The sequence below is a fragment of the Parastagonospora nodorum genome (assembly GCF_000146915.1).
Source record: "Parastagonospora nodorum SN15 chromosome Unknown scaffold_29, whole genome shotgun sequence".
In the NCBI taxonomy this organism is placed as follows: Eukaryota; Fungi; Ascomycota; class Dothideomycetes; order Pleosporales; family Phaeosphaeriaceae; genus Parastagonospora; species Parastagonospora nodorum.
In genome coordinates, this window is record NW_001884577.1 from 326,488 (window position 1) to 346,734 (window position 20,247).

General features: G+C 53.1%; 8 protein-coding genes across 8 annotated transcripts; 4 read left to right on the forward strand and 4 right to left on the reverse strand.

Annotated features, from left to right (window-relative positions):
• Positions 1-529: 529 nt before the first annotated feature.
• Positions 530-1,990, forward strand: SNOG_14038 (hypothetical protein; the record flags this gene model as incomplete). Its single annotated transcript, XM_001804185.1, has 2 exons — positions 530-682; positions 749-1,990. The coding sequence occupies 2 exons, from the start codon at positions 530-532 to the stop codon at positions 1,988-1,990; spliced, it is 1,395 nt and encodes a 464-aa protein (XP_001804237.1).
• Positions 1,991-2,435: 445 nt separating this feature from the next.
• On the reverse strand, positions 2,436-3,304 carry SNOG_14039 (hypothetical protein; the record flags this gene model as incomplete). The annotated part of the gene is made up of 3 exons (XM_001804186.1): positions 2,436-2,647; positions 2,698-3,172; positions 3,209-3,304. The coding sequence occupies 3 exons, from the start codon at positions 3,302-3,304 to the stop codon at positions 2,436-2,438; spliced, it is 783 nt and encodes a 260-aa protein (XP_001804238.1).
• Positions 3,305-6,635: 3,331 nt separating this feature from the next.
• Positions 6,636-7,545, forward strand: SNOG_14040 (hypothetical protein; the record flags this gene model as incomplete). The annotated part of the gene is made up of 2 exons (XM_001804187.1): positions 6,636-7,264; positions 7,318-7,545. The coding sequence occupies 2 exons, from the start codon at positions 6,636-6,638 to the stop codon at positions 7,370-7,372; spliced, it is 684 nt and encodes a 227-aa protein (XP_001804239.1). The 3' UTR covers positions 7,373-7,545.
• A 406-nt stretch (positions 7,546-7,951) lies between these two features.
• On the reverse strand, positions 7,952-10,926 carry SNOG_14041 (hypothetical protein; the record flags this gene model as incomplete). The annotated part of the gene is made up of 3 exons (XM_001804188.1): positions 7,952-8,071; positions 8,125-10,588; positions 10,637-10,926. The coding sequence occupies 3 exons, from the start codon at positions 10,924-10,926 to the stop codon at positions 7,952-7,954; spliced, it is 2,874 nt and encodes a 957-aa protein (XP_001804240.1).
• Positions 10,927-11,401: 475 nt separating this feature from the next.
• On the reverse strand, positions 11,402-13,675 carry SNOG_14042 (hypothetical protein; the record flags this gene model as incomplete). The annotated part of the gene is made up of 1 exon (XM_001804189.1): positions 11,402-13,675. The coding sequence occupies one exon, from the start codon at positions 13,673-13,675 to the stop codon at positions 11,402-11,404; it is 2,274 nt and encodes a 757-aa protein (XP_001804241.1).
• Positions 13,676-15,550: 1,875 nt separating this feature from the next.
• Positions 15,551-16,796, forward strand: SNOG_14043 (hypothetical protein; the record flags this gene model as incomplete). The annotated part of the gene is made up of 3 exons (XM_001804190.1): positions 15,551-15,579; positions 15,656-15,890; positions 15,942-16,796. The coding sequence occupies 3 exons, from the start codon at positions 15,551-15,553 to the stop codon at positions 16,794-16,796; spliced, it is 1,119 nt and encodes a 372-aa protein (XP_001804242.1).
• A 259-nt stretch (positions 16,797-17,055) lies between these two features.
• Positions 17,056-18,488, reverse strand: SNOG_14044 (hypothetical protein; the record flags this gene model as incomplete). The annotated part of the gene is made up of 2 exons (XM_001804191.1): positions 17,056-17,677; positions 17,731-18,488. 2 exons carry the CDS (start codon positions 18,486-18,488, stop codon positions 17,056-17,058), a joined length of 1,380 nt encoding a protein of 459 aa, XP_001804243.1.
• Positions 18,489-19,032: 544 nt separating this feature from the next.
• On the forward strand, positions 19,033-19,898 carry SNOG_14045 (hypothetical protein; the record flags this gene model as incomplete). The annotated part of the gene is made up of 2 exons (XM_001804192.1): positions 19,033-19,090; positions 19,141-19,898. 2 exons carry the CDS (start codon positions 19,033-19,035, stop codon positions 19,896-19,898), a joined length of 816 nt encoding a protein of 271 aa, XP_001804244.1.
• Between the last annotated feature and the right edge of the window lie 349 nt (positions 19,899-20,247).

The window sequence follows — 20,247 nt, forward strand, 5'->3', positions numbered from 1 at the left end:
CACCTGCATGCTTGGCCTGGAACATCTAGAAGGCATCTGACTTTGCGGTAGCGGCAATTGTCACACGCTGGAACTTTATGGCTGCGATACCTGGATTCCACAAACAGCGTTAGTCAAGAGTGTCAATCGGTCCGGAACTTCAACATACGGTCTGTCAAAAGACGTCGACATTTGCGGAGGTACGTGGCCTAAATGGTAACACCGCGCCAATCGAGAAGCACTGGGAGCTTAAGGTTCTGACTGATGAGTACATGATGCTGTGTTCGTCCGGAGCAAGAAGGGACGAGGAAAGGGAGTGCACCCACGATGAACCAATAGCTTCACGCACTAGTGGAGTTCCCCTTTAGCGTCGAGCCCCCCTCACCATTCTACTCCACGTCTCCGTCGGCGAACTCGATATTCTTATCATCGCAATACAACGTCCCTGTCCAGTCGCTGATGATTGCAGCAGTGCGTATACGTATATAAGAAGCCATGGAAGTCACAAAGAATCGCAGGTACTTAGAAATCTATCTATCTTGCAGCAACGATGTCACCTCTATACACTACCATCAACACTACTCAACTTCAGCGTGATGCAGACGACTGTCTACTCACCTATGGCACCTCGTTCTACCCAGAAATCATCACATCTACAGATGGCATACATTTCAAGACGGCTTCTGGTCACAGGATGATGGACGTACGTTTACTTGCTACTTGCTTGGACGGACTATACCAACGGGATATGGCATTAACCTTTCATTAGTTCACAAGTGGTCAGATGTCGACTTTGATTGGACACGGGCATCCCGAAGTCGTCAAGGTCATTCATGACCATGCACAACACCTTGATCACCTCTTCAGCGGCATGATCAGTCCGCCCGTCATCAATCTTGCAAAGCGATTGACAGGGGTCGCTCCTGCAGGACTCGACAAAGCTTTCTTCTTGAGCACAGGTGGGGAAAGCAACGAGGCAGCCATTCGGCTCGCAAAGTTCTTCACTGGTAAATTCGAAATCGTTGGGTTAGCAGCTTCCTGGCACGGAATGACCGGCGCCTCTCTTGGTGCACAGTATCATGCTGGAAGATCTGGGTATGGTCCGAATATGATTGGAAACCTTGCACTTCCGACGCCAAACTCATATCGCTCCATCTTCAGGCACTCAGATGGATCTTACGACTGGCAGGCCGAACTCAACTATGGCTTCGATCTGCTCGACAAGCAGTCGTGCGGTTCGCTCGCAGCAGTCATTGTCGAACCGATTCTCTCAAGCGGAGGGATGCTCGAGCTACCACCTGGATATCTGAAAGCACTCAAGAAGTACTGCGAAGTACGCGACATGTTACTCATTGTTGATGAAGCGCAGACCGCACTTGGGAGAGCTGGCGATATGTTCGCCTTCACCCATCACCCTGAAGACGAAGGTGTCGTGCCAGACATTGTAACGCTGAGTAAGACGCTTGGAAATGGCATACCACTTAGTGCAATTCTCACGTCCAACCGTATCGCTCAGCATGCGAAGGAGAACGACTTCCTCTTCTATACAACGCACATCAACGATCCTCTCCCAGCAGCAGTGGGCGACAAGGTGCTCGAGATCGTCATCAGGGACGACCTGTGTGCACGCTCAAAGCAGCTTGGTGTCAAACTGCAAGCAGGGCTTCGCCAGCTACAGTCACGGTATGGCTGCATCGGTGATGTCCGTGGCAGAGGCCTTATGGCAGGTTGTGAGATCGTGGGCGACAGAGCCACCAAGATCGGAGCGCCCGAGATTGGCAAAGCGGTTTCCGACAAGATGGTCGAAATGGGGCTATGGGCTCAATTGGCGACAATGCCTTCATTCGGGGGAGTGTTTCGACTTGCACCCCCAATCACGGTCACAGAAGAGCAGCTTGACCTTGCCTTAACAATTATCGAGGAGGCGCTGCGAACAACACCTGGCACCATGCCGCTGTATGCTGCCGACGAAGTTCCTCGTCCTGTTGGAGCTCTTGAAGCCCGCTTATAGATTGTAAAGAAAGTTGTCACTGAGCCTAAAGGCTTCACAGTTTTTCCCATGTTGCTATACATGTTTGCATGATTGACTATGTTCAAACGATCATGATTCCTATTTCCGTACAATTTTCCCGTGCATCCAAATCCAAACTCCCTTCCGTATCCGTGTCATCCTTCCCGCCTAGTTGTTATACTAGGTACTTACAGCGTCCTCTAGGCTTGCAGTTACACCTAGTATCTGTGATTTGAAACCCCGCAGCTACTCAAGCTCCTTTTCCATATCTTTCTGCTTTTGGTCATGCTCTTCTCTTATCTCAGCCTCTCCTTTGATCAGCTTGTCTCTGACCTTCACAGCTTCCTGAAGCGCAGTCGTTTTCGCTTTCAGAGTTGCCAGCTCTTCCTGCCTTTGTCATTGCTTCAGCTGCTTTGTACCGTGCTTCAGTTTGGTATAACTGCGCTCAAGCCTCGCGGCGCTGCTCTTCAGCTGCATGTCGCTGTTGTTCGGTTTTCTTCCGCTTTTCATCTGTAGACTTTGCTGTAGCTTCCCAGGAAGCGCACTGTCGCCTCAAATTCTCATTTGAAGCTTTGAGATTGCCGTCACTGGCCACAATTTCTCGAAGCTTATCAATGAAGCTCGCTCGCTCAGTTTCGTCCGTCTTCTTCGCTGGCCCTAACCGATCTTAGTACACATCCAGTCCGCTATTGCGTGGCATAGCTTACTGTGATCGTCGGGAATGTCTTCTTCAACGTTTCTCGCTCGCTTGGTCGCTGACAGAACACAACTGCCTGTTGCTGTAGCGGCTGTACCGGTTGTCGTTGCTACGAAGATCTTCATGTCCACTTCATTGTCATCATCTTTCGGTGATCCTGATGATTGTGATGCGGGTCTGAGCAGTAAGATTGGCTTTGATGGGCGAGCTCCCAGTAGTGTGATCGCATCAGCTACATCAGCACATGCCTTTTCAAAATTCTCAAAGCCGATTTTGGTGAAGGTTAGATACTGCGTACATCCTTTCTCTAGGAAGTAGTGTAGCACCATGTATAGGAGTCCACCAGGTCCACGTGCATGTCCAAGATTGATGTGGCTGAACGGCTCAAGCAAATCGAATCCCTTGAAGTTGATGGGTTCGTATTTCTTGTCTTCATTAACGGAGTAGTACACAATCCGATCGGGCTTCCTTGTATTCTTGTCATTCTTTTTGACGTCAAACCCAACGTTTTAATCGATGACATGAGCCCCCACGGTTTGCGACTTGTTTGGCGATGACCTAGTCGCTGTCCCAAACAACAACCTCTTCGGGGATGAAGGAATTGATTGACTGGGCATTTGGGTCCACATGCCCGGAGTGTAAGAGTTTTGCTCTTTGGTAGACACTTGAAATGAGTGACAGCAACCGTAAACTTAGCCATACGCGCATGAAGCCGTGCCTTCGTGTAGGTCGAGTATTGCGCTCATCCCGCACCGCTGTCAGTACTAGCTTGCATGATCGCTTCACCGGTTGTCAGACAAAGACCGGTAGAGGGCGCAATGAGACGTGGTTTGAGCCTTCCTAGAAGGATCAGTGATGGGCTGATTGTGCTTAGCTGTGTTCGTCTCGCTGACGTGTAGGAGCATGGGTGTAAGGGTAGGTTAGAGTAATGAGGTATGGTGTTCGAAGACTGCACTCCAGTTTTGTCCTTCACTGCAGCTCCACTCACCTTCAACCTCTCTACTGCGGTGTATCATCCCGCCATATGTCCGTACCTCTATCACCTCCATGTCCGGACCACTTCACGCCACCAGGCCACCGGTCATCCCGTATCCTCTCACCTCTGGCTTCAAGCTTCAAGCCTTCGCGTCACTTTGACCGACAATCTGGACACCAATTATCCCTTTTCTCGAACCTGTCGATTACGTCCAGGCACTGTCGCTGTATAGGGTAGTGCTGAGCCAGAATACATAGCGTAAATGGTTGAGCTGTGTTGAGTAAGATGTGGTAGCGGGGACATGCGTACTCAATACCATTTCGGAAGCACATTCTGTGTTTTTGGTAGTCATCGAGGTATGCCACGTGGACCACGCGCGAAAGAAATATGAAGCGTTTCTTTGAATGAACGAAATGTGTACCTACACTCTATTGACATGCATTGTAGCGATCTCAAGAGCGTGCTTCACGTATGTGATCCGGATATGTATGTGACGATACATGTCAGACGCTCGTGGTGACAGCACCATGGTGATGAAACAAGTAGATGGTGTGATGGCAGGAGCAACGTCCTTCCTTGACTTCCATACCCAGTCTGTAGCCTACGATATCCTGATGAGTCATGACCTCAAGGCAGAAGAGTAGGTTGTCTATACACCCTTCGCAAATGCCATTCCCACCGCTCGAAAATCGTTTTCGGGGGAAGGGCATGACGGTGGATATAGATGCTCTCCGGGCTCGGTACATCTGACGACTGGGCCTACATTACAGAACCCGGTATTATGCCAGACTTTGTATCTGCGTACCTATGGTAGGTAGCGTCCGCAAATGACCTGTGTGTCTTTGTGGGTTGGAAGTGTTCGGATTTTATGGCAGAGTCGTGATGTGATGTACCTGTAGTTGAATGGGAACGTCAAAAGGCCGTACTACGTAAATGATGTCGCACATAGATACGCGCTGTACCAGCTACCAAATTGTGAAGGGGCTACCGTAGTTTTCGCATGAGACAGAGCTGGATTTTCACCAGGACTGTGATTGATGTAGGAACATGAATGTTCCCCGAGTGGCTGTGTTCGCGAGTTGAGATGACAAGACTGGATGGCCTATGTCTGTGGATAGGTTTGGCTATAACATAGCAGTGTTGGCAATCAGTACGCGGTATGAGCATCTTCTGTTGCACTGAGGTCCCGCGGACAGAGTTACTGTGCTGTTGCGTTCTCCTGGCTTCCACCAAGTCGACACACATCCGGTTCGATCTCCTGAGCTCACAGCCTCCTGCATGCGTCGCCACCATCAACAACTCTGAAACCATTAGCGCTGATCCTACAGCTTAGCATTCGTATGCTGTCCAACGCCACAACCGCTGTATTAACCTGAAATAAGTGCAGCGTAATCAGACTCCACACGACGAAGCCTTCATCCACCGGGACAAGACTGGACAAGACAGCTTATACTACACCAAGAACATGGGCATGCAAGAAGTTGACGCACCCCGGATTCGGGGTGCAGTGCGGCTATTAGCATTTCTGCCACCCGAGAGGCGGTCGCTATGGCGAAGTGGCTCACTCGCTTACTGCAATTCTCCGGATCATCAGGAACTTAGGACTTCGATATTCTCCGACTGTGCGCGTGGCGACGACATCTTGTGATCGCTGTGTGTTGAGATTATGTTGAGGAGACGGCTGAAATGGTGCGGTGATAATGGTTATGCTATTATCGTGCGTAGATGAAACAACATCGCAAATCGCCGCTTGCAGGTCCATTACCACGACCCAGGCTGTGCAGCCGGCTTCCTGGTAGAGTTGCTATCTTTGTCCGTTTGAAGGGGCGACGTAAAGTGCTCGATGCAATTACTGTACGCGGCGAGAGAATTCTCTGAACATGCTCAGTTAATCAGGCACAACCTCGGAACGATCCAGCCAGGGTGGTCGGAAAAGTGGATTCTGGATTCGGCGAGTCGTTCTTCTAGATGAGATCTCGGTCGGATTCGACAAGTGATTCGGTAAGGAACGCGATAGTACACCTTTCCCGGTGGTCACGAAGGGCTGGAACGTGGCAGGGCGTGAGGCTCGGGAGACGGATCGCAGTTTCGAAACAAGCGGTGCCGACGTCACGTAGTGTCCCCACCCAACACACTCCCTTCATCTACGTTCGTTCCACCTTCCTCAGCTCGGCTTGGCACCGAGAACACAACACACACAACGAGTGCAGCTCATCATACATGCTAACACGTCTTCGCTACGCGTTGCGCCAAAATGTCGACAATAAAGTGCCAAGTGATGATGGCTGCGGCCGCCACAAACGCTTCATGCTGGGTGCCGGGACTAATTCACGGCTCCACGCTCTCGTATCTGCGCCAAGTTCTCCCAAGGCCTTCCAAGCCTCTCATTAACCGATGGGAAAACAAAAGGCGGAAAGCTTGGCGTGAAATAAGAAAAGGGGATCCGGTTGTGGCAGTAGTGAGTTCCATGAGAGGTTAGCAACTGTGGCCCCCCGAAACAAACCCCACAGCATCGATATTAAGAAATCTGCCCTAAAGACCACATGGGACAATTCCGGGCAGTGTGTTTCAAGAAGAAGCACCAATCATTTTGCATAAACTCCAAGGATTTTCTGAAGTTCCCGAATCTGGCCCGTCCCCATTAGCTATGTTGTACTACTTTCGTCAGTGACGCTCTCGCATAGCCAAGACGAGTATATAGTAGCCTCACATCCCTGGTTCCCTGAATGAAGACTTGGCTACTTGCAGATAGATGACCGTAGCACTTTGCCATCATGCTGCCAGCAACCCTGACCACAGAACTGAATAGCCGAAGATCGATCTTCATACCATGGTCCACAATGGCAGCGTGAGCTATAAAGACGGCTTGAGTCGTCCATCCAGAAAATCCTCACCACGGTCAATCACATCCAGCTTCACTCACTTCATCAACAAGCAAGACTTTCCACTTCGACAGTGACCTTACATTCAAAATGGTTTCCTTCACCTCCATCGTAACCGCAGCCATTGCTGCCACCGGCGCCATGGCCGCCCCCGCCACCGACGTTGCTGCTCGCTCGTCTGGTGACCTCGTTGCTCGCCAGAACACTCCCTCCTCCACTGGCACCCACAACGGCTGCTACTACTCCTGGTGGACCGACAACGGCGCCCAGGCTACCTACACCAACGGTGCTGGCGGATCCTACAGCGTCAAGTGGGGCTCTGGCGGCAACCTCGTCGGAGGAAAGGGATGGAACCCTGGATCTGCCCGTACCATCACCTACTCTGGTACCTACAGCCCCAACGGCAACTCGTACCTCGCCATCTACGGCTGGACCCGCAACCCGCTCGTCGAGTACTATGTCGTTGAGAACTTCGGCACCTACGACCCGTCGTCCAACGCCCAGAACAAGGGCACCGTCACCGCTGATGGCTCTTCGTACAAGATTGCTCAGACTACTCGTACCAACCAGCCTTCCATCGACGGCACCTCGACCTTTCAGCAGTACTGGTCTGTTCGTCAGAACAAGCGCTCCAGCGGTTCTGTCAACATGAAGACCCACTTCGACGCCTGGACTGCCCAGGGCCTCAAGCTCGGCCAGCACAACTACCAGATCGTTGCGTAAGTTTCACCTGTCACATTATTCGCTAGATTCGTATACTAATAAAACATAGCACCGAGGGTTACTTCTCCACCGGCAGCGCCTCCATCACTGTCAACTGCCCGTAAGCGCTTGCTCAACGCGGAGCGTACGGCTCAAAACCACAGGCGCCGAACCATCCCGGATGCGTTTGAACTCGTCAGGAACGTCGATGTTGGATCTTGGTTACATTCTGTATATATTTCACCCTTTTTATCAAACCCAGCTTGCTGGTCACAAATTTATGTCAATATTGCTTGTCAATTTACTCTCCCTGTGTGCGAAGATATGAATAATGCTCAAAATATTTCGTGACAGACAGTGTCAAGAAAACTTTCACGCTGATGCTTGTATAGCGACTTTTGTTGCACTTACGTAATGCCTTTTCGTCAAGCTAGAAGAGTTGGGTAGTATGATTGTTGAGACGTGCGCAGATGAAGTCAAGAGTGTGAAGTGCTTCGGGTATATCATTATGCGTGACTACATATCCACAACTAGGTCTTTCCCCCAGATTCTCCTTGTTGGGGAACAATCAAGGAGTCACTCGAATCCAATCTTCGTCCTTGCAGCTCACGAAAGCATCGTCATGCTCAGCGTTAACTTGGAAGCCAAACGCCTCGAACCTCATCAGTCCATCGACAGCATCTTATACTCATCACAAATCGCGTTTAAATCATGTCGTCAACCGGACAGTTAGGATGCAACACATACATGACCTTGTCACTCGGGATGGTCTCGCCCTGATCGTCTGCGAGACCCTCTCCACGGATAAGCATCAAGAATTGTTCCTGACACAATAGTCAGCATCTGCCTTGCTGTTCAAACAATGGTAGAAACATACCTTTACAATCTTCTTGAGCACCTTCTTCGCCAGTGCTCTCTCCGCCTCCATATCCTCCTGAGTCTCCAGCTGAGCTTCTTTCTGCTCAAGATACCAGACGAGAAGCTCCTCCTCATCAACACCATCTTGTGTCTCATCTTGGTCTTCGCTAATGCGCTTGACAAACATGTTGCGCATGGCAACATATTTGTCGTGTGTGATCTTGGTCTTTTCGCGAGGTGCAACAGCAGGCGTCGCTGTGCGCGCTCGTGAAGCATCTTGCTGGTCCTCGTCCATTGCCCCACCGTCGCCGTCTTGGGCTTCAGCAGCTGCGGCAGCAGCTAGGACCGCTTCATCGTCTTCATCCTCGACCTCAATGTCATCCTTCTCGACAGAGATGATTGATTGACGGAGGAGGTTGTAAGCTTCTTTGACAAAGTCTGGGGTGATGTCGTTGACACAGTTGGCCTTTGCGATGGCTTCTGAAAGACGAATCATACTTTCAAGCTGTCGAACAGTGATTCGGTAGCTGTTGCGTCCGATGCCACCCTGCGCATCGTCCGCCCTCAACTCCTTGTACTTCTCCACCAAAGTCTCCCTCGCCTCATCTGAGAACTCTGGACGGAACGTTTTGGCGAAGCGGATGTACCGTTGTAACTGCTCAGTACTGTACTCTGGTGTCACCGCTTCATCACGGTCTTTGTGGATCGAAACAATGTGCTCAGCAAGGTGGCGATCGACAGACTCGTCGCACTCGTCTAAGACGACGAAGAAAAGATCGAAACGCGACATGATGGGTGCGGACATGTTGACGTTGGCGCGAAGCGTTGTTTTACGGTTATAGCGGCCACCGACTGGGTTGGCTGCTGCCAGGATCGATGTGCGCGCATTGAGTGTGGCCTGGATACCAGCTTTGGCGATCGAAATTGTCTGCTGTTCCATGGCTTCGTGGATAGCAACCTGATCCGCAATGTCCATCTTGTCAAATTCATCGATGGCACAAATACCATTGTCAGCAAGCATGAGCGCACCAGCCTCGATGGTGAACTCGCCAGTCTCCTCATCTTTAACAACAGCTGCGGTGAGACCAGCAGCCGAAGAAGCCTTACCAGACGTGTATACTGCACGAGGCAAGAAGCTGCAGATGTATTTGAGAAATTGAGACTTGGAGGTCGAAGGATCGCCAACAATACAGATGTTGATGTCACCACGAAGAGCCATGCCCTCTGGCGTTTCCTTTGATACACCGCCCATAAGTTGAAGTAGTAGACCTTTCTTGATAACTTGGTGGCCGTACACCATTGGTGCGATCGAGTCAACAAGCCGCATGAAGATGTTGGGCTTGTGCACCATATCCTTCAGGTCTTGAATCTCCGATGCAGTGAGAGTACCAAGGTACTCCTCCTGAGCCAGCTCACCGCTGGCCGGATTCTGCTCAAGCTGACCTTGGCCAAGGGAACTGATAATGTTGGTAGCTTGCCCAGTCAGATGGTGGTTCGATGGTTGACCCGGGGTAGAATTGTCTGGTGAGAGCATGCATGCGAGGAACGACATGCGGTAGGTGAGATCGCGAACACCAAGGGCTTTGAGACCGCTCACACCAGTGCCACCCGCATCATTGCCACGGCTAGCGTTTGACGTATCTCTCATGGCTTGTGGCCGGACACCTGGAACACGGAATTGGCTGACGTCTGGTATGACAATAACGGTGCCTGTGAAGATGCATTTTTCACCGGCTTTGGCGCGATCGACCATCTCTCCTCTGAGAATAACATCCATTGTGCGTGGCATGCTTCCTGTGGGAATCTCCGAACTATTCTCCTGTATGCGAACTTTCTGCCAGTCGACGAAAGTGGATTGTCTGATATCCAGGCGCCAACCCTCCCTGTTCATACATGTGCTGTTTGGGCATTGTGTCGGTTCCGTGTACTTGAAAGTCTGTTCGATGTTGGGTACAACAGTGTTGCAGGCTTCGCAAATGAAGGTAGCCATTGACAACTCAGGCCTGACTTCGGAAGTGCGAGTGGCAGTTCCTGATATTGACAACAACTGCCCAATGGAAGTTGTTCGTAGCTGGCGAATGCGGGAGATGAGGGGCAGATTGTAGAAAGCCAGTGTGAACACTTTGTCTGTCTGCTGGTTCGAGGTCTGATCGTTTTGGTTGTCGTTTGCGGAATTGCCAGCGTTGGAAGCATCTGTTCCTGAGATGGTCGACGTCGGCTGGCGATGCTGGCGGAAGTATACCGGCTCGTACTTTGCAATGACGTTGTGGAGAGCTCTGGTCATGTAAGGCAGGAAGCGATAGTATTCGCTGGCAATTGCTTTGGCCAAAACACCATCTTCGTGGCTATCGAGGTGTGTGTAATCGACGTAGAGTGTAGACAGGCCCCAGAGCCTCATGCCCCTGACCTGCGCAATGTAGTACTTGTCGGTGGTTTGAATGCTCGAAGCGGGTAGTGCTGATGACGGTATCTCCTCTGTGAATCTTTGAAAAATCAGTGCAAGCTATGATCAAAGATATCGTAGAGCTCACGTCTCCAGAAACTCTTGGAACCGAAGTGACAGCGTCTCTGCCGTCACATCGACAACCCTAGGTACGTCGGTTCGAGGTCCGTTAGTCCGTCTGCCTGGTACCCTCGCACCTACGACTTCGTCATCTGGAAATCCTTCAACGTCGCTGTTTGCGCCATTGCTCTCTGAAGGAGGCCCGCGAGGTCTGGCAGACGAAGAGCGCATTCGCGGTGTGCGTCCAGGAATGCCCGCATCGCTCGAGGGCGTCGGTGCCGCATCCGAGTTGAGGACAGCATCTAGTAGAGATGACATGATGTGTATGTGGAGTGTATCGTGTCGTTGCGGGGCGTCAATACTGCGGACAGTGTTTTGACGCGGGGGCTTGTCAACACGCGAAACGCGGGTCGCGCTGGCCGAATCGGGAAGTCGAAGTACCTGGCACGTGCATAGTCACAGTCACCAAAACGTCTCCGGTGACAGCATACGCTGCGGCTATACGTGTACCCGGAGTTCCTTGGCAATACTACAGGCAATGAAGGCGTCTCGTATAGTCACATATAATCGTTAGGGGTATCAATCAGGAATGCATTTGTCGTCGTAATCTAGGCTGAGGTGGCTACAATGAAAGGGTATATAGCTTATCCATCCATCCGAAAAGAACAAAAACAAGCTCCGAAGAGCAAGCAGAAACGCCAAACAATGCTGTCATGCTACCACGTCGTAATTCCAACCAACAACAGAGTCCATCGCTCTACACCCACCCACCACCGCGCACGGTCACCAGCAACTACTGTACCGGGTCGTTCAGACGCACCTCGTACTGGTGGTCCTCGGCGGCGTCTTTTCCGTGAAGACGCACCCGGTACAGACAGGTGTGGTCAGCGCCCCAGTTGCTAGTGACCCGAAGCATGGCCTTGGAGACCGGCACCGGGCTCGGGACGTCGAGATCAAACGTCTGTTGGTGATTGGACGCGTGAATGTTGTACCTGAAGGAACCCAGGCAGGACCAGCCTGCTGGGCCCTCCTGGCACGAACCTTCACGGTGCGAGCCTTGCGACTCCACACTTTGATCCGTCTCGACCCAGAGCTCGATGGTGCGCGGGGCGTTGGTGATCTTCTTGCTTGGCATCATCGACATTGGCAGGTGCTCGATAGTGACCTGCTGCGGGTAGACCGGGCGGGCCAGGGCGACAGTGAGCTGAGCTTGCCCACTCATCATAGGGTTAGGTGCCGCGCACCAGCAGTCGCCCGGTTCTTCCCATCTATCGAGGGCAGCCTTTGGCGGGTTGCGGTATCGGGAGAACAGTAGTCGACCCAAGGAACCCCATGGGCTCGGGCTATCGAGGAAAGTGGCAGATGTAAGGGTAGGTATGACGACGGCACCGAGGCCGGGCGAAAAGTGGTTTGCCTTTTGGAGGTTGAGCTCATAGTTGGTGAGCAGATTGCTCTGTGCCAGAGTGTGGAGTCGGATGGAGTCAATCATGGCTTTTTTGGCTTCCGCCTGAGCGATTGCCTTGATTTGGGAGGCTTGGCCTTGAATTGCTTGATACACCTTCTCATCAACTTGAGCTGCCATCGTGTCATAGTGCCTCTGGACCAGGTTCATGAACTCCTCGCGGGAGACTGCTTCGGGACGCATATCTGACGGAGTGCCCGTGGAGGTACCTCCAAAGATATCACGGAGCTTGTCTTCGTTGCGCTTGAGGAATTCAGTCCATTCTGCGTCACCTCCAGAAGACTCGGCTTTGCTGATTAGGGCATTCCAGAATTCATCGGTGACTTCTCGCCTGCCATCTGGGAGGGTACGGACAACCATGTACTCTGGCAGATGTTGGTTGAGCTTAGCAATTGTGTCGTCCATGTTCTCAAAGCGACTGTCGAACTCGTTGTAGATCTTCTTCATGCGAGACCAAAGGTAGTTGTCGTCGATGGTTCCGTCGCCCCTTTTGAACTCATCCATATTTTGCTTCTTTTTCTCGGGACGCTCAGCAGGCATGACCCAGTCTGCGACATCATAATACGCGTTGGAGATCCGGTTGCCGAATGCGGTGACCATACCAGGCCGGGTAATGGAGTTGGGTTCGTGTTTCGAGGTCATGAGTTGAACAAGTCCAAAGCAAATAGCGAGCAAGCCAGCCGCGCAGACCAATGTCCAGAAGAGCGGGTTGAAGTATCGCTCCCAGAACCACTTGTCATCATCCTTGAGACCCGGCTCAACATTACCAAGCCACTCGTCCAGATGAGGGTCGGCGGCTCGCTGCTGAGAAGGCTGCTTACGCGGCTTGCTGCGAAGCGAAGTAGGGCCCTCTCGCTCTTCTGCAAGCGGCTGGCTGGCAGACTGATCAATGACTTTCCTTGGCGCGGGCGTCACCTGCTTGGGTGGCTGCTGTCGGACGGGCTCGATCTCGACCGCGACCTCGACGTCTTCCTCCTCTTGTACGTTGGCTTGAGTCTGGCGATGGCGAGTTCTATTCGTCTGCCAGAGGGGCTTAGCAAAGACCTCTGCAGATGGTGATCGAGCAGCAACTTGGCGCAGGGGTCGAAATAGCATGCCAGCTTCGTGGACAGGGCCGAAGGACTTGGAAGTGTTGCCGACAGACGCCGACAAATCGTTCTCGCTAGGGGCAAGGTCCTCACTGTCCATAAATGAAAGACCTGGCGGCATTGGAGTGGGAGCTTCAAGCTCAGGTGAAGAGGAGCGCTGGGGAGTACGGCCGTTCAGAGCACCACTCATGCGCGGAGTCCCGTCGCCAAGCTCATCGACGTCGTCTTCTTCTTCGTCTTCCTCGTCGCGCGCAGCAGCCTCACCACGCTGGTTTTGAAAGGCCTGCGCAAAGCCGGTAGCGGAGATCGATAGCTCTTCTGCAGCACCAACACGACCGCTTGCACCATAAGCGTTAGACTTACGCGGCTTGACTTTGGTGAGAGGGCCTTTCTTGCGCTGCCTGGTTCCGCCGTTGGTCATAGTAGTGACGACAGATTGGCCCGTAACCGAACCTGCTTGGGAAAGGCGGGCAGAGCGGCGGGCAGGCGTTGCGCCCATACCTCCAAGTTGGGACATGGCGGAGGCTGAGAGGTGGATTGTGTGGGGGGTGAGAATAGCTTTCGATTGTTGTGGGAGCGAAGCGTGGAATTTGTGCCTTCGCAAGTGTGAGTTGTTTGTAAGTTGGAGGATAAAGTGATGGAGAAATTGGGTTGAAGAATTGCTGAAAGTTGAGTTTTGTACTCGACAACACTAGCGGCGTTGACATCGCGCAAAGTCAAGGTGAATAACAACAACAATGACAAACAATTGCGGGGGCAGGGAAAGTCCCACGGAAAAGTGAAGAGACGTTTGCTGGGTGAAGGTGAAAAGTGTTGTCGAGAGTGCTCGGTGCACCCGCGATGTCTTCACCTCGAGCAACAGGGATATCTAAAAGGGCTTACCTCAGGTTGGCAGATTCAATTCCGTCGTTCTATTAATCACAGGCACCGAAATATAGCCCGAATACCCTCCTCTTGCTCTTGAATGTCGCGAATGCAGTCTTGTGAACGGTGGATTCCAAAGCGGTGTCCGTAAACACGTGTTAGACGCGTCAAAGTCAGCCGTGGCGCAGCACTCCCAGTGATCCAAACAACTCTTTCAAAGCTTTCAGTCTGTCGATGTGTAGTCCGCGACCATGTTTCATGCGCGCGAACGATGCTATGGATCTATGTGGATGAGAAAGTCGCGGTGGTAGTGAAGTTCGAACATGGAGAAAGCGCGTTTTGCGCAGGGATCACCGGAAGCAGAAACTAGCGCACTGACAACACAAAGCAAAGCACTGACTTGTCCCATTATTGCGACCACGAGAACAAGAGACAGTCGGGATGAAGAACCTCGTGTTGTAGGAGTCTGAATTCCGATCTGACGTCTAGCTCGAAAATTGCATGGATGGGCCGGCCTCATGCACTGTGGGGAGCGGACCCTGATCGAAACTAGGTACCACTGTTGAGCTCGTTCTCCCACCTGCTTCGCCTGTGTTTGCCCGCTGTGTCACAAAGCCTTACGCTTGACGGAAACGTCACGTTAGCTAGCTCCATGTGAGCATTCTTGAGAGGCGTAGTCCGAAGGTTACTTTTCGAGCTGCGAGAGTGCTCCAAGCTGTCCTAACTGAAAGTTGAAAAGAAGTGGCTTGTTTCTGCAGGTACGACTAGTAAATGTGGCTCAATACCAAATATTGTCACCGTCCGCGAGCGTGGGGACGAGGCAGTGACCCGTGAACGACTTCAGGGCCTGTGTGTGTCACCTTAGTCCCTGAGCCTTTCGTGCGATGCGCAATGACTAGTTGTTCTATCTCGATAGCTTGCTGATGAAGAAAACCCGTGTCTCTACTGTAGGCTATCAACCATGACAGATGATGAAAAGTGACAAGGGCATTGGCCAGCCTAACTCTATACGCAGTATCAACAAGATTTAGTTGCGACGGCGAGCATCTGTGTATGTATAACTTTAGGCTGCTTGACGAGCCCATCTGCAGATGAAATGTACCATCCATGTACAAGGTATCCCAACGGCAGACCCACCTCCTTGTCACATTGACATGTTGGGGGACATGACTTGTACTGATGACGAAGCCCCGGACCCCTCGCATCTTAACCACGCCCTACCACTTCCCGATTCACTCGAGCCACCCTGAACGAGCATTTAAAATGAGACGAGCTGCGTAATCAACGCCGTGTTCTTGTGAAAGGCGTGCCTCAGGTACACATTGTGATCGGTGCTTGGCCGTCTTGATACGGAATTGCATCCGCCATGGGCAATTAGCGCGGGATGGCTTGCGCCTCCAGCGCGTGTTCCCAGGTTTTTATATCGGCGGAACATCCCAGCGGTCCTCACAGCCCAAGTACACATCGCTCAAGCGCTTTCAATCACGTCTGAAGAACCTTGTCCCCCCTACAAGCCCGCGTATTCAAGATGGTTGTCGGATCGGTTCTCGTCGCTGGGTGAGCTTCTGCCCCTCCACCCCGCCATGCGCTTCAGCTCGGGCTCTGCAAACAGCAACAGCTAATTCTATTCTAGTGGCACGGGCTACATTGGCTCCTTCACAGCTCTCGCTCTTCTCGAGGCAGACTACAAGGTCGTCATCGTCGACAATCTCTACAACTCGTCGCCCGAAGTCGTCAATCGCATCGAGCTCATCTGCGGCAAGCGACCAGCCTTCTACCAGGCCGACATCACCGACGAAGCTGCGCTCGACAAGGTCTTCGAAGAGAACCCAGACATTGACAATGTCATTCACTTCGCTGCTCTCAAGGTAAGCTTCATGGCTGTGGGAGCATTCAGTCATACTGACTAACCACCCCAGGCTGTCGGCGAGTCTGGCGAAATTCCTCTCACATACTACAAAGTCAACGTCGGTGGCTCCGTTGCCCTCCTCTCCTCGATGGTGAAGCACAATGTCACCAACATCGTCTTCTCCTCATCCGCCACTGTCTACGGCGACGCCACGCGCTTCGAGAACATGATCCCCATCCCCGAACACTGCCCCATCGGCCCAACCAACGTGTACGGCCGCACAAAGTCCACCGTCGAGGGCGTCATCGAAGACACCATCAACGCGCAGCGCAACAAGGCGAAGAAGGAAGGCAAAGAGGAAGAAGGCAAGAAATGGAACGGCGCATTGCTGCGCTACTTCAACCCCGCCGGCGCTCATCCCTCGGGCATCATGGGCGAGAACCCGCTCGGCGTCCCATACAACCTGCTCCCGCTCCTTGCACAAGTCGCAATCGGCAAGCGCGACAAGCTGCTTGTCTTTGGCGACGACTACAAGTCCAAAGACGGCACCGCGATCCGCGATTACATCCACGTCCTCGATCTTGCGCGCGGCCACTTGCAGGCGCTCAACTACCTGCGCGAACAAAAGCCCGGTGTCAAGGCGTGGAATCTGGGCTCGGGCCGCGGCTCCACCGTCTTGGAGATGATCAAGGCGTTCAGCAATGTCGTGGGCCGCGAGCTGCCGTATGAGACGGCCCCGAGACGGCATGGCGATGTGCTGGATCTGACGGCGAACCCGACGCTGGCGAACAAGGAGTTGAACTGGAAGACGGAGCTTACGCTGGAAGATGCGTGTGCGGATCTGTGGAAGTGGACGGAGAACAATCCCGAGGGATACGAGCAGAAGCCGCCGCAAAAGTTCTTGGATGCGCTGAAGAAGCACTAAGTAAGTGTGGACGCTGGGATGACTTGATGGGCGGCGATACAGTGCTGGAGTAGGATACTGAATATAGATCTCACTACATAATAGTCAAAGACGTTCACATTTTGGAACTTGACACAAGGTGATGCTGTGTCACTTGGGACGTGGTGCTTTTTTTGGTTCTGTGCCATTTCAAGGTCTGGTGATCTAGATGCTTACCAGATACACCATTCTTCTCCAAGAGATCAGTCCTACGCAGTACGATGCGCCATGCAATATGCATCTATCGCACAACCGCGCCCTTGAGCGTCGGGATACTGCACAAGCCCTCCTTCGTCCTCAACTTCGCAACACCACTCTTCTTCTCCGCACCCTCACCCGCCAACTGTGGAACAACACCCACGTCGAAAGCGACCTCGAGTGCATCCGTAGTTGTGAAGCCCGGCTGGATCATCTCCCAGACCTTCTTCTTCGGGTTCAGCACCGGCTCCGGCTCGCCCTCCCAGCCCTCGAAGTATATCCTGTCACCAGCCTTTGCTCCCTCAGGTGGGTTGACCAGTTCCACAGGTCCCTTGTGCGAGTCTTCGCCTTCTGCGACTCTGGGTGACGCAGCAAGGACCATGGCGCATGACTTGACGCCGCGCATGGTAACGGGCTTGAGGTTGCATACTGCGACGATTTTGCGGTTTTGCATCTCTGCCAGCGGGATCAGGCCATTGAGACCTGAGCACACGGTTCGCACGACCTGGCCGTCATATTCGGAAGTGTTGTCGGTGCCGGGGGCGTCGCCACAGGCGATGGTGGAGACAAAGAGGGAGTCGGCATTGGGGTGGGTTTCGGCTTTGAGGATGTGGCCGACGCGGAGGTCGATGAGGGCGGGAGAGAGGGGCTTTTCTACGGGTGCGCTGGAGCATTGTTAGCAATCTGGTCGCAGATGGAGAGGCACGGGCAGACGTACGCTTTCTGTGGCTTGGGCTTCTTCTCCTTTTTCTCTTTCTTCTGGGTTGGCGCACCCTCTGGCGCACCACCTGAAGTAGGCTTGCCAGTGACGGTGCCCGCGACAGCTTCGCCAGCTGCTTGTGCCAGGCCCTTGGCCTTCTCCTTCGCGCTCTTGCCGCCCTGTCCACCCTTGGTGGCTCCCTGCTCTCCGGTCAGAGTCGTCGGTGTGGCGCCAGAGGCCACGGCATTGGCAGCGGCAGCCTCCTTCTCCTTCTTCTTGCGCTCCTTCTCGGCCTTTGCGTCTACAGGCTTGATCTTAAAAACGACATTGTCGAGCTCAACGTTGACCTTCTCGTCGAGCTTCAGTCCGAACAACGGCGAGTTCTGGACAAAGTCGACATGGCGAACGATGTGGTGGTATCCCTGCTCGCCGGTTCTCTCCTCTGCGCTCCATTTCGACACGACTGGCGCAAGCTTCTGGTAGATGGCGATGTCGGCAACGGAGGGTTTGGCACCGAGCAGTGTAGTCCGGCTCGAGAGATGTGTGTTGAGAGATGACAGGCGCTCAGAGGACTTTGCAGCGTCCTCAGAAGACGAGGCAATGTGAGAGGCGGTGATGAGCCATTGGCTGAGCTCAGCTTTCTCGGCGTCCGTGTATGCGACCTCAGGGAAGAGGGTTTGGGAGGCCTTGACAGCGTCTGTCTCGGCGCCCGCGTTGTTCGGGGCGTGAGTCTTGAGGAAGGTGGTTAGGCTCTCGTCGAGGGTTGAGCTGGACATGGTGGGCAGGAATGTTCGTTGGAAGAAGTCGACGGCAAGCGGGCGTAGTGGGGTAAAGAAATTATTGGGTGCGGTGGTGGGGGCTGCGGTAGCTGCAGTTCTGGGGAAATTCTGAGCTGAGCTTGGGACGCGTGTTGACGCAACAAGTCTTGGATGCAACAATGGAAAGGTTCTGGTGCGAAAGAAGGGCGCAGCAGAAGAGAAGCTGCGTGTCGGCATGTCCAGTACTGAGTCAAATGCAGGTCCACCAGAAATGACTGCAGTGGCGGGGCAGCTCCAAAGCCTGAGCTCCTACATGCACGAGCCATCGCACAGAGGACAGCCCAGATGACATACGAGGTAACGATGAATCGAACCAGATTCGCCCGACTACATGCTGGGGCCCCGTATGGTTCGTGAAGCAGGCATGAGATGACGTGTTTTGTTTGCTGCCTGTCTTTGCCCCGCGTCGCGAAAGTAACATAACCGTGAAGCACTCAACTTCAGAGCACCAAGCACCAAGCACCAAGCACCCCGCAGCTCCACCACTCCAGCAACAACCACCATGTCTGCGTCAGAGTCGCCCGATGTGCCCGCGGGCAAGAAGAGGTTCGTCCCTCTGGGTACGTCATCGCGCTCACTACCAGATGATCCGCCGCTAATGCGACAATAGAGAACAATCCCGAGGTCATGTCCGCTCTTGTCCACAAGCTGGGCCTATCACAGAAGCTGGCTTTCCACGATGTCTTCAGCATAGATGAGCCGGAGCTGCTTGCCTTCGTGCCGCGACCCGCTCACGCGCTGCTCCTAGTGTTCCCCGTGAGCGAGACATATGAAAAGTTCCGCATTCAGGAGGACAAAGACCGGCCCGAGTACCAGGGCCATGGTCCGGAAGAGGAGGTTGTTTGGTATAAACAGACGATTGGGAATGCCTGTGGGCTCATAGGCCTGCTCCATGGCGTGTCCAACGGCACAGCACGCTCCCATATCGGTATGCTTCTGCACGCTGCCCGAGACAGTCTGACACAGCAACTGACAGGACCGACAGACCCCGCCTCCAACCTAGCCAAGCTCCTGAACGATGCGATACCTCTGAAACCCATCCAGCGTGCTGACCTGCTCTACGAATCAGAAGCCCTTGAGAGCGCGCACCAGGCTGCTGCCGCTGGTGGAGACACCAGCGCTCCAACCGCCGAGGACAACGTTGATTTACATTACGTCTGCTTCGTCAAATCACCCGACAACAATTTGTGGGAACTCGACGGCCGACGCAAAGGCCCGCTCAATCGCGGCGAGTTGGCCCCGGATGAAGACGTGCTCAGCGAGAAGGCTCTTGATCTCGGAGTACGCAGCTTTCTCAAACGTGAAGCCGCTGCTGGAGGAGGCGATTTACGCTTCAGTCTGATTACACTTGCCGAATCTCTAGATTAGGACACGCGGCAACGACTCTTCTCAAAATTTGTCGCCGACGTTCGTTCTCAGGTGCTGAAGACTGCTTTTCCTGGAGGAGACTTATGCGTGGCGTGCGGTGGTCTACCTTGCACATTGATAGGCTTTGGTGCTTATGACGGCAACACGCTATTGAGCGACTGAAAGAGGACTGGACCGAAACGATTTCAGAGTTTTGTTCATCCGTGCTGGGAAGAGCTTCGCCAAGCTGGAATACCTGCCCACGCACCGTTACGATTTGTCGTGTCTCGGCGAGGTATGTCAATCTCGTATCGACCTGGACTGTGTCTTACCTGTTTTCAGAACTAGGGATGTCCATACTGCAATCAAC